Below are 13390 nucleotides of genomic sequence, written 5' to 3'. Positions count from 1 at the left end.
AACATCACTGTTTACCCGCGAGGGCGCAAATTAGGCGTAAATTTTATAGTATGTATTATATGAGAATATCAGTTATATTAGTTATGTATGTGTGACATGTATGTATGTGTAATGTGATAGAGTAATCAACACTGTTTATGCATGGTATTTCAACAATTAACTCAGTCAATTGTTTGTTTTCACTTGTTTAAAAATAGTTTCAATATTACGTACTGAATGTAAATGCACAAAATTCTTACAAATTTGAAGGACGGAAGTACCACCATTTTGAGGAAAACCGTTTGGATCTCCGTAACCGTCTACTTTAGACCTAAAATTCGAGTAAGTCAGTGATTAAAACAATGTATTTTACAAAAAAGATAGAAAATTTAATTATCTACAACCTAGTCTTCACTGCCATTTATGGTCTAAAGTGCACAGTTTCGGAGATATATCCCAAAACGATTTTTCTCAAAATGGCCGAACTTTCGCTCTCCGAATTTGTTAGGATTTTATGCATTTATATTAAGTACGTGAAACATAACCAATTTTTTTAAAATAACTCCTGTAATTTAGTGCTTTATAGACAAGAGTAACGCCCTTCCCTATTACCTGTAGTAACAGTTACGATTGAATTAAAACTTATGTTCCCTTAATCAAAATAGATTTTTGTTTGTTTATCCATCCTTTGGTGAATGCTTTTAGTCAAATATTGGTCAGTCTTACTTTTTGTTATGGAGCGTAGAGATAAGGAGGACCATCTGTGTATATAAAAAGTTTCCACCGAACAGCAGAAAATTGGTAGCGCTGTTGTAGCAAAAATGTAAGTTTTAAAAGAAAGTAATAAGAGTAAGATTATGTTTGAAACAAGTTGTTAAAGAAGGATAGAGAAGCTCACGTCAAACACAAAGTAATAAGAGTAAGGTAAAGATCTAAACAAGTTGTTAGAGACGGATAGAGAAGTACACATCAAACACTTTATGCAACACAAAGCACCATTCTGTTCAATTTTAGAACTGTAATTTTCGGATTTCAGCTTGACACTTTTTTTACTTTAACTCCTATTTAAGATGATTCTGCTTATCTCCAAGCCTTCATACCTTTTTCTATTAATGCTTGATTGATCTTTTTTTGAGTTTTTATAATTCGATTTCAAAGTTGACATCTTAGGGTGGATTTTGAAGGAAAAAATTAATCCATTGTTGCTCAGTAATACCAACAGCTGGAACGAAGTGTTCAAACTTTAATGTTTTTCTTTTACTATTAGTGATTTCAAAGCCATAATATTTTGTCATGAAAATTAAAATAAAATTAAATAAATACAAGGTATTCCAAAATTATCGCATTAGACGAGCAAAGGGGTATGGAACTTGCAAGTTTAGGAGAAAAGCCTCTTGCAGTTTTTTGAATTCGTTGTACTATTAACGAGATAGGATAATTATCATTTATAATTTTTAGATTTCCCCTTAGTTTCATATTTACGGAGTTATTATTACATTATGTTGAATGTTCTAAAATACAAAATTTGAAATTTTTCAAAAATAAATTTAATTATATTAAATCAAACGACATAAATATCTCCGCATATACCAAACTTAGAGCAAAAATGATACGAAGATAAATTTTAGTAAATTTTATTTTCTACAACTTATTAGGAACGTTTCAATTTGACTAATATTAATCGAAATTCTAAAAATTCCAAACGATTATTAACCTCTATCTAATTGATGGTACATCAGTTTCAAAAACTGCAAAGAAACTCTCTTCGCTATTTTAAATTTTACTCTTTATATCGGAAATAAGAGTAAAATTTAAAACACTTCTAATGCCATAGTTTTGGGAAACTATACTTATAAAAAATAAATTAAAAATATATATTTTTATAAATGTCCTCGATGATGATATGCATCATAATTTACTAGATATTTATCAGCTAATAAACGTGTACTATTCTCAACTGATAATTGTTGTTGCTGTTGCCGTTGATGTTGTTGTTGTTGTTGTTGTTGTTGTTGTTGTTGCTGTTGTTGATGGTCTAAATGTAAATGTCTTGTATTGCTATCTTGTAATAAAATATTACCCCCACCAACAATTCGTGGTGTTGCTGCTAATGTTGTTGTTGTTGTTGTAATCACACCATTTATAATATTATTATCACTTGGTAATATTAAAGGTTCACTAATTAATAATCGTGTTTCATTTGTCAATAATCTTGTATCAGGTTGTTGATGATAATGTTGTTGCTGTTGCTGTTGCTGTTGCTGTTGTTGCTGCTGCTGCTGTTGTTGTTGCTGTTGTAGTTGTTGCTGAGGTTGTTGTTGTTGTTCATGTGGCTGTTGTTGTTGTTGGCAATATTTATCAGTTTCATCCGGTAGAGTTACTAAACGATATTTTGATGGTTCTATTAGATTCTCATATTTAGGTGAACGCATTGTTGCATATTTTGTTGGTTCTGGTTGAGGTTTATATTTAGGCGATCGCATTGTTGAATGTAGCTGCAAAAAAAATCATTTATTTTTTAAGAATTTTTTAAAGATAAAACTTATTGCACGTTTTGTTTTTAGGTGTAAATTCTAAGTATTCAACTTGTAAAAAATATTGCCTCTAAAATAGTGTTCGTTTTTCATCTCTAAGTTTGGTTAAAACAAATAACAAAAAAAAAATTATATAGATTATTGAACAAATAATTGATGAACCAGATACCCAAAATAAATATTGTTTGTACAGAAAAACTTTAAAATCCAAATTTGTTTACAAATAATAGTAATTCAAAATATGGTGGATTTTAAATTCCTGTATTCATTTTATAACAGGTGTGTTTCTTATTTATACTTATTATATTTTTTATGCTATGAAAATTTGATTCTTAGATTAGATATTATTTAAGCAGGTGGTTAGCGTATTGAAGTGTGAACTCTTCAATAGTTTCGAAATAGAAAATGATTTGGTAAGATTAATTTACACCCTTCTTTTAATGTTCCACCATCCGATTAAAAAAGGAACAGTTATCAGTATTGTGTCTATCTCTTGCAGTCTATTTGTTCCTAAATCTAATATAAATTTGTGAACATAATTTTAATAAAATACGAACTCTTCCGACAAGAGTCCAACTCTTAAAAATATAAATTTATAAATAACTTACCTTCATATGTGTATTTAATGTACTAGATTGTGAAAATGCTTTACCACATGTAACACAAACATAAGGCCGTTCGCCAGAATGTACACGCATATGCCTTAATAATATTGTGTTTACAGTAAAACCTCGATTACATATATTACATACATAAGGACGTTCTCCAGTGTGATTTCGCATATGATATTTTAATTTCATTACTGTTGTAAATCTGAAGAGAAGTATAAAAAAACATTTAAATATACAAGTGAAATTTACAAAATTTAAAACACCCCCGACCAATTTTTCCGGTACGAAACCCTAATTTCGCAATTGAAAGTTTGAAACATAGCTAAGAACACTCTCCATTAAATTACTTTTCAAGCGAAATTAAAAAAATTCAAATCGGTTGATCCGTTTAGGCGCTACGATGCCACAGACAGACAGACACACATAGCGGTCAAACTTATAACACCCTTTTTTTGGATTCAGGTATTAATAAATTAAGAAAATTGAAGGCAATAAGCAAAGTTTGTTTATTGTATATTTTTATGAACCTCCTTATTAATTTTTTTCATCGTGAGTAGGGATATAGGGGAACAACTTCTACTTCAAGGCTCGCAGACTCAAAATATGAAATTTTTTAAAGGGGAGATTTTATTGGCGAAAAATTATTTTTAAAGAGGGTTATATTTTGAAGGGGGGATTTTTTTAACTAAGCATACATTCATGGAATATTATTTTCTGTGAAGCAGAGTTAAAGCCGAAGACCGCCATCGAGGTCAAGGAGGAACCCCCTTTCGAGCAAAGCGAGTCTAAAATACTATATAGCCCCATTTGAAGCTTACTCACTGAAATACTGATACAAATTCTAAGGCACTTCTAGGCGTGCTATAAAGATGCGTTTTTTTGCATTCGACGCGGAATTCTGTATAATCTACCAAACCTCTTGCGCGCAAAGCGTGTATATATCAATACTGAAATGACAGTTAAGTATTGTGATTCGAAGCGAATATTATAATAAATTAGCCCCTAATAAAAAATGTTTCTTACCTTTTCAGACAAACATTACATTCAATTGGTTTCTCAGTTCCATGTAATCGTTTATGACTAGTTAAATCGCCAGATTGTCGAAATGCTTTACCACAGAAATTACACGCAAACGGTCTTTCATTTGTATGCGTGCGCATATGAATTTTTAAACTAGCTTTTGATACATAACCATTCTTACAAATTTCACAGGAAAATGGTCGCTCTCCGGTATGCGTACGTAAATGTAATTCTAAATTAAAACGTTGTGGGAAACATTTACCACAAGAAGTACATAAAAACGGCCTATCTCCTGAATGTTGTTTAATATGTACAGCTAATGAATTCGCATCGGGAAATTCACGTTTACAATAATCGCATACATGTTTCAACGTTTCACCGTCTTTCTTCTCATGAATTTTCATATGCTTGAGTAAACTATTTTCTGCGTAACAACCTTTATTACAAATTTTGCAGACAAACGGTTTTTCTCCCGAATGTTTAACCAAATGTTTTGTTAACAGAGTCATATGGATAAAACGTTTTTGGCATACATGACACTCATGTGGTTTTTGATCTTCTGGTAAATGTGTACGCATATGATTATTTAAATAATTCTCTTCGGTAAAGCCACGTGGGCATATTTTACATTTAAATGGCCGATCTTCGATATGTGTACGTAAATGTTTACGAAATGATTGTAAATTGATAAATGTTTTTTTACATACATCGCACACATTTTTTGGTTTCTTTTTTATTAATTTTTTCGCTTGTTTTTTTGATAATTTACCGGCTAATAATTTTTTCTTTGCATTTACACGATTTTTATGGATTTGTCCAATACGTATTAATTGTCGTTGAGCAATTGATTTTTCGTCGGTACCTTCCAATTCTGAGGATATATGTGTTCCTGTAACAAGAAGAAAAGTTAAATTTTTTACACGATATCAGCAAACTTATTTTAGGAATATGGTCGGTATAATTTCATTCTAAACGCTGCATAAAATTACATTTAATGTATTTTCATTGTAAATTTTTATTTTTAGAGTTTGCTAAGTTTCGAATAAGCGATTCTTGTGATTAAATCAACGCAAGATATGAGTTGATTCAATTTGTGTTTTTTACTATCACATGCTTCATTTTTTAAACTTCGTTTCATTTCTTCATTTCTTATAGAGATAAATGTCAATTCGAAGTCGATGAATCGATTGTAGATGCATCGAAAACATCGATGTTGAGTTACTACAAAAAATTTGCAACCTTCTATCTTTTAAAAACGTTTTTTGTCAGGGTTTTTTAGAGAAATTGAATTTCATCCCCTTTCACCTTCAACATTATCAAATCGGATTGGTAAAAAATATGCACTATAAAAGAAATGGCTAATCTAGGGCACGTGACCCAATATTTTGGGCACGCCTTCGATCAAAAAGTTCGCTACGAATTATTATATTACCAACGATCGCGTGTAATCATATTAACGCGCGCTTTATCTGTTTGAAGAAGCTGGCTCGTGCTATTTTAGCAATATTTTCATCTACCTACGCCTGGAAGTCATTATTTTCAGAGATAAATAATATTAAAGACTCGCTTAAAAATCTTTTAACATATGACTCCAGTTCAGCATGCATTCTGGTAAAAGTAGCATCTTACATCCCTAATAAAAGTTACTAGCGGTTACTTCACCCGCTTTGCTGGGCAAATGCAATTTTAAAAACAAACACTATTTCGTTATAAAATTTCACTTCATTTGCCATTACTAACACTGTTTTTTGATTAGTAATATTTATTTTTATGAACAAAAATTGGGTACCAATTTTGATACTTAAAATATGAATAGGAGAACATAGTATCTATCAAAGGAAATAAAAAGTTTAGTAAATATATTATAGAATCGTAACTATTAGTATATTTGTATCAAATATTCATTCTATTATATTGGATTTTGTAAATATTATAAACCACATGAAGATAAAAAAAAATCTTAGTAACATGACATTATAGCAAACGTTGATCTATATTTGCCAATAAAATTATTTACATGAATTTTCCATGTACTTATATTTGAATTACGCGAATTATTTAGTATTATTATTTTCCCAATAATCAGGAAGTCAAAATTATTTGGGCACGATTATGGTCCCATTAAACCATTGACATTACATTATATGGACTGAGTGTCAAACGATTTTAAGTGTGCCAACATCTAAGGTAATTGCTTAGGTCTTAGAAACTATTGTAGATTCGCAAGAAAAATGTAAAAGCGAAAAAGTTCAGTGTAATCACGATGTTTTATGTAAAACATTTTGTGATATGAAAATTTAACATTCAATGTATGTTTTTTGATAAATGTCGCTATATTCAATGTATATTTTTCTGATAAATGTTCCTATATTCTTTTGATAAATATAATTGTTTGATAAATGTCCCTAGCTGACCTAAGGAATTACTTCAGATGTTGACACGCTTCTCACTGTATGGAAAGATAGGTAATGCTTAGCCTACGTATATAAAGCCAATGCATTAAACATTTCTTTAGAAAAAAGACACATTGTTATATAAAGGTTCGCCACCCCTGCGATTATAATAATACCTCCAGCCTACCTATCAAATGGAAAGGTTTTATCTATTATAATTTCGAAGGAAATTTATGGAAACTAAATTATGAAATTTAGTAGCTCGAGGTTTCCTGAATCATTTCTCCGAAACTAGCTTCTACCGTACAAAAAAAATTGATAAATTAGTTATTTTACGGAAAAGTCGCCACAATTATCTTGGACTATAGTAAATAATAGTCACCATTTAATAAAATTTCTGTTTTTATATCCAATTCATCTTCCTCTTCGTCCAAATCGTCATCGTCCAAACCAAAACTATCGATCATCGACATTTGTACTAAACTTTCGTAATCATTTGTTTGTACTTCGTTATCTTCAACTTTAAAAGGAACCATTTCAGATTTACATCCACTGTTACTTTGTTGTTGATGTTGCTGTGATTGAAGTTGAGTTTGTTGATTAATTTGCCGAATATCTTGCTGTTGTGTAATTAAAATGGGTTTGCCTAAATAATGACGTAATGTCGCTTCAGATCGTTCACATAGCTGTTTAAATGTGAACACACGAGTTACTTGGTCTACACACTGGATACATATTAATTCTGGTAAGCCATCGCCAGCTGCAATCTGTAAATCATTTATTAGATATTTAGTGTCTTTTAGCCGAGATAGCACTATTTTTCGGGAACCTGTATTTCAGCGCAAGGTAGCAAAATTACACAATAAGTATGCTTTATATAACAATATACGCAATACGCAAATGATATAATTTATGTATAAAATTTAATCATGGGCACTATAATAAACTTTCGAAATTTCATGATGATTTTCGATCTAGTATGTAAAATTTATGATACTTTTCTGTGATTTATTTTTAGAAATTCATATAGATTAAATTCACACTGAAGTTTAACGTTGTTAAAAGGTATAAATTTTTGACAAATAAACTTTAATTTTGTATTGTTTATCATAGTACATATTTCGAAAACTGCGCGTTAAATGTTTAATTAATTTTTACGACTTTACTTGTTTTAAGATTTTCTAAAGTAATTAACACCCAAAAGTCATTAAAAAAAAAGAAATGTTCAAAGAAATTGATGTGGGAAATTGATTTACGTATGAGATTTTGGACGATATCTCAAAAACTATACATCCAACCGACAAATGAACCTAATTTTTTACTCTCAGAATTAACCTATATACTAAGTTTTATCGAAATTGAAGTAAACAAAATTTTTCTAAATTTTTTGCCATTTTCTTACAGGGACTTTAAGGGACAACTTTTTAATTTGGAATTTGATAAAAGTCGGTATATATAATGTTATTTTGACGCTATAAATACAAGAAAACGGGTTTAATTGACTATTGGTCATAGATTTTCTATGGTATTATTCAAAATCGTAAAGACATGATACCCCAGATGCACTAGCTGCGACCAAAAGGTTAATACTCATATTTGCAAATACATAAATCAAATTAAAGGGGGATATTAGATGGGTTCTTGTGATTTGTGCTACCAAAAACCTGCACGTAAAGCCCAAATCAACACCGTTTGCAAATGTTCCAAATAGCTTTATTAAAAATTAGAGAGTTAATTTAATATTGTAATAAAACGATTTTAAATCTAGAGGTTTCACATTAATGGATTAGTTTAAATCAAGTTTTGTAACTAAATACTCCTTTGACCCTTTGATCAAGCAAAAATTTTATATAATTAAGGATTTTATTTAAGGATCATAGTGTTCTTTTAAGGAAATAATATTTATTTTGTATTTACTTGAACTGTCGTAAATCCCATAAGCATTTCAGCTAATGAACGTAAACTATGTTGCTGGTTAACATCTTCATGTGTTAAAAAAACTGAACGCATTTCATCTTTTTCAGATAAACATGCTCTACAAATTTTATTTATATCAAAATTTCGATTGTCTTTTATTATTTCCATAATATCAAAATTTATCACTACGTTCAGTTAAAAAGTAAACAAATATTCAAAAACAAACAAAAAAAACAAAATTCTATACAACCAAATTGCAAATGGCGATAATTAAAACAGATTGTTCCACTGGTCGATTGTGACAAAAGAAATGATGCTCTTTTGTATATGTTTATGTTAACTGTGTTATTTTCAGAAAATATGTATTTGTTATCGCTGTTTAACACATAGGATTTATAAGAGAGAGAAAACAGATCGAAGCAATCACTTTCAATTTTTTTAACTGTCAAATAAAACTATAAACTATAACTTCTATAAAATAAACTATAACTTCTTTTTATTTAAGAAAATTTTAACAAAAGGTGCTTTACGTACTTTATTTATGGAATAAATTTTCATGATACTAACATTGGGATTTATAATAAGTGGTAAATCAGAAGGACATTTTCGCAAGATTAATTTTAATTTTTTATTTCATTTATTAATCTAGTTATGTAATATCAATTACATAAATGCATATGTATTGCATAAACTTATAAAAAGACAGCGAAAATTTTGTTTTATACTAGAGTTGGATAGTTTCGGCTAAATTTCCGATTGAAAATGTAACAATTCCGGGGCTCAAGAAAACTAGTCTCCGGAAACGTTTCCGCGAAACTATTTAGTTTTACCAACTTAATTTAAAGTTAATTTCACACATAAGTAATGAATTGGCATTAATTTCTTTCAATACAAGATTTTATTATGGTTTTCATTACATTGAAACGTTTGGTAAACATCCTCCATTTGAAAAATTTCTGTATTCCTTCATAAAAATAATACTATAATAGTCCCAGTAAATACAATTGGGGCAATTGGTTGCTAGTGTATCCTGAAACGAGCAGTTTCTCAACGTAAAGTTGTAGAATTTTAATTAATACCATGTATATATGAAATATATCAAGGTATACTAAGTTTAGTCCTAAGTTTGTAAAGCTTAAAAATATTGATGCTACGAACAAAATTTGGGTATAGGTGTTCACAAAATCACCTAAATAGTCCATTTCCGGTTGTGGATACGATAACTTGAAAACGAAAAGAGATACGAAGCTGAAATTTTTATAGCGTGCCCAGGACGTAAAAAGTGAGCAACATAGGCCAAGGTCGTGGGTCCATAGATCCCATCTTGTAAACCCTTAGAGAACAAAATTTTAAGCTTTTGTTTGAAACATTTTTTCGTAAACCACTGTTTACTAAAAACGATGCTATTGCTTAAAATCTGTTCTGAATTATGATTCTCGAGATATCAACCTGACTTAAATTTAAAATTCAATGAACCACCAGCTACATATTTTGTAATAGATTGACACGCTTAAATATATTTTTGGATTTGTGTACCTATATAGGTAGATTATTTATTATTTTGCCTCTATTCTTCACTAACGGATGCCACAACTTTGTCTCTGTTGCTTAACATCTTAACATGATTTTAATGGTTATTTGCCTCTTCCCACAATCCCACACGACGTCACCCTCTGCACGCTGACCGACTAGCATTAAAGAAAGTAGAAGCAACTTTTCTTTTACTTTATTAATAAATTATTGGTCATTGTCATATTGTCTTTATAACAGCTTAAAATGGACGGTATCGACATAATAGTGCAGTCAATGAATGTTTTTAGCACTAACTATTTTTGATAATGAACCGATTTTGATTTAACAAAAAGCCCTTAAATTAGTTTTAATAGATTTAATTTCTGATCTGCTGACTATACGCTTAAAAAACAAATTAATTACACGAAAACTTATCAGTCCTTAATTATAAAATGATATTCCTAAACCTTCCCAAACCATTCCAATGAATAAAAATAGTTCTAATGAAAAATAAAACTTTTCATGTTTTGTATATACTATTATAGCTGGCGCGGGGCGACAACACATGTTTTGTATACTGTGCGTTTGATTCACATTTTCGCAAATGCACCCCACAAGTATGAGAGTACATCATATATATGTATGCATTAAACAATGATGTATAAGAAAGAGTGACGGTTGTATGACGGTTCACTACTATGCTATGTGTCTGTAATAATATAATCGTCTGTATCGACTTATGGAGAACTGAAGCTACAACACATGCAAGAAAACATATCTATAATAATATATCTTTCTTATACACATTGTTTAATGTATACATATGTGTGTACTCTCTCACACTCGTAGGATGCACTATGCGTAAGTGTGAATAAAACGTGGTGTATACAGTATACTATTATGGTTATAGCACGTATAAGAGACTATGGCGCCTTACTTTATCTGTTTTTCTCTATAAATGAGATAAACCGGGTTGGTGGCGACTTTGCAGCTTTATGATATTATCTCTATGGTTATAGATGATAGTTAACTGCGATCTCAACCCACAGATCTTATTGGAAAATTCTATATTTTAGAAAATGCTTAGCAACGAACGAAATTTTATTGTAGAAAGATTGAATTTCAAATTTTGATAAATATTTACAACTTTGCTTCATTTTTATTTTTATTTTTATAAAATAGTAAATTTCATATTTAATTAAATAAAAAATTGTTAGCAAACCCGAAAGGGTTTAATAAAAGAAGAACATATTGTAAAAAAATGATGCAAGCCGATGAAACCATCTACAAAGAATCATTTAAGCCCCCAAAACCAGTAATAACAAAATGTAAACCAGTAATCATACCAGAAGTGAAATTGGTCGAACCAGCAACAAGTGTAACTATTGATGTATCGTCATTAACACCATATCAAGTCAATCGTAATGCGCACGTACCATTTGATTTATTTTGGACACCAAAACCAATTGTTGGACAATCACCGAGTTATAAATTATTTAAATATGTTTGTAAACATTCTTTCAAATCACATTCTTACAATATTACCATTTTTTGAATTGCACAAAATATTGGGAATGATATTTTCAGTGGAATATTGGTTTATATTGGTTTATATTTGGCTCTTTATTATTTTTCGAGTTATTTAACGATACAGGCATTTTGTTTGTTTTTCTCGAAAATCTTTGTTGCATTTAAATTGTAATATTTCAAAAAATATAATATCCGAAACTGCTAAAACTTTTTGAGCATGTTGTGGCAAATTCATCAGTTTTTGTACTGAATAAAACATAAAAAAAAAGGTACGAGCCACTTTCTTTACATTATAACTCCGTTAAATTTCGCGCAAATGACAATTGAAACTTTTTCACTTTGAAGGTTTTTTATAGTTGTTGCCGGCGAAATCGCAGTTGTCTTTAACTAGCTGTATCTCAACAAATATTCCACGAAAACGGATGAAATAGTACAGTATATTTTCCTCTATTTATAAACTAGATTTTCTGTACAAAGTTTTTTTCGTAGTTTGACAAAAACTGATGAAAAACGTAATTTTTTCAATGAAAAACGGCGATGTTCAATCGCCAATAGCTCGGAAAGTATTGACTTTTCGAAACATGCATAGATGACACTTTTTGTTTAGATATTCGATGTCTAGTGTCATTTTCACTATAACCATTTTCCATCCTCTAGAAGGGAGGGCTACCATCCCCTGGGAAAAAGCACCACTCGACACGGTATAACTTTTGTTTCTTGGAGTCTTCTTAATGTCAAATTTGTATGCCAATCGGAGCTATAGAAAAGAATTGAGGTTTAATCTTTCTTTACTTCAGTAAACAACCATGGAGTACATGCCTTTAATGGGACCGAGTTAGCAAGGGTTTGCGGGTTTTTTGGCTTTTCGGTTAGCCGTATGGTTGCGTTCATTCACTTATCCACGGGTTGACCATGCCTTTAACGCTGTTGAGTAAGTAATACATGAATTATTGGTTTCCAAGGGTACATACATACAAATTCAACAGAAAAATTTCCTTTTAATATATGATTTCAAATTTCACATTAGGCTTCGATTACTTGAAAATCAAGCCGAAAGTTAAACATTGATACTCTTCATTGTTGCTTTATTATATTATATTTAATAATATTCCATCGTCAAATCGTGGCGGCACGAATATCGTAATCGCGATGCTTTTATGAAAATGGTTCATAAAGTGGTTCATCTATTGTATTTCTTGAAAACTAAAAGTATTAAATTTAAATTTATTCAGGCATATTTATCTATCAACCAATATCAATATTTGTTGATACTTAAAGTTTATCTCGCAGAGTTCTAGCAGATTTAATTTTCGAAATTTGTTTTCTAAGAAATTTTAATATTAATCAATGTTTATAATCTATAATACACTTTCAATTTTTAAGAGCTGATTTTTTCCTTGTATAATAAGCCAATTCAAATGAAAATGTTGGATTTAACAAAAATGATCAACGATTTCGACATTAAATCATCCAAGACGATATTAAAAATACACTACTGTTTACACACAACTGTGACATAAATAATACCAATTACAATATAATAGCACCGTTTCTCATTTAATTATTAAAGATCAAATAATGGGCGTTTATGAGTTGCATACAAATTCAAACGTGCCATTTAAAATAGTTGTGGCAAAGTAGATGTATAAAATTTTTTTGTATTAATAGGATCCACCAAAAAAACAAAAAAATAAGGTAAAAATGACAACCGTTTTATCACCGTGTACGCCACCAGAAGAAACTTCAGATGAGAACACATATGAAACAATTGTTAAAAATATGTATCTTTCAACGAAATTTAAAGCAGACAAGGATGTTGAAAAATTATGTCAACCACGTCTCAATAGCGATTCATGTTTTTATCAAACATCAAATCCTGTAATTTATATTTAAA

General features: G+C 30.0%; 1 protein-coding gene across 1 annotated transcript; it reads right to left on the bottom strand.

Moving 5' to 3' along the window:
- Positions 1 to 1841: 1841 nt before the first annotated feature.
- Positions 1842 to 8612, bottom strand: LOC123304977 (zinc finger and SCAN domain-containing protein 2-like). Its single transcript, XM_044886554.1, has 5 exons — positions 8455 to 8612; positions 6920 to 7304; positions 4148 to 5033; positions 3122 to 3326; positions 1842 to 2474 (listed from the first exon to the last, which is right to left on the bottom strand). Exons 1-5 carry the CDS (start codon positions 8545 to 8547, stop codon positions 1860 to 1862), a joined length of 2184 nt encoding a protein of 727 aa, XP_044742489.1. The 5' UTR covers positions 8548 to 8612; the 3' UTR covers positions 1842 to 1859.
- Positions 8613 to 13390: the final 4778 nt, after the last annotated feature.

This window comes from Chrysoperla carnea, chromosome 1 (genome assembly GCF_905475395.1).
Source record: "Chrysoperla carnea chromosome 1, inChrCarn1.1, whole genome shotgun sequence".
NCBI classification, from domain to species: Eukaryota; Metazoa; Arthropoda; class Insecta; order Neuroptera; family Chrysopidae; genus Chrysoperla; species Chrysoperla carnea.
This window is presented reverse-complemented; position numbering and strand designations above follow the sequence as displayed.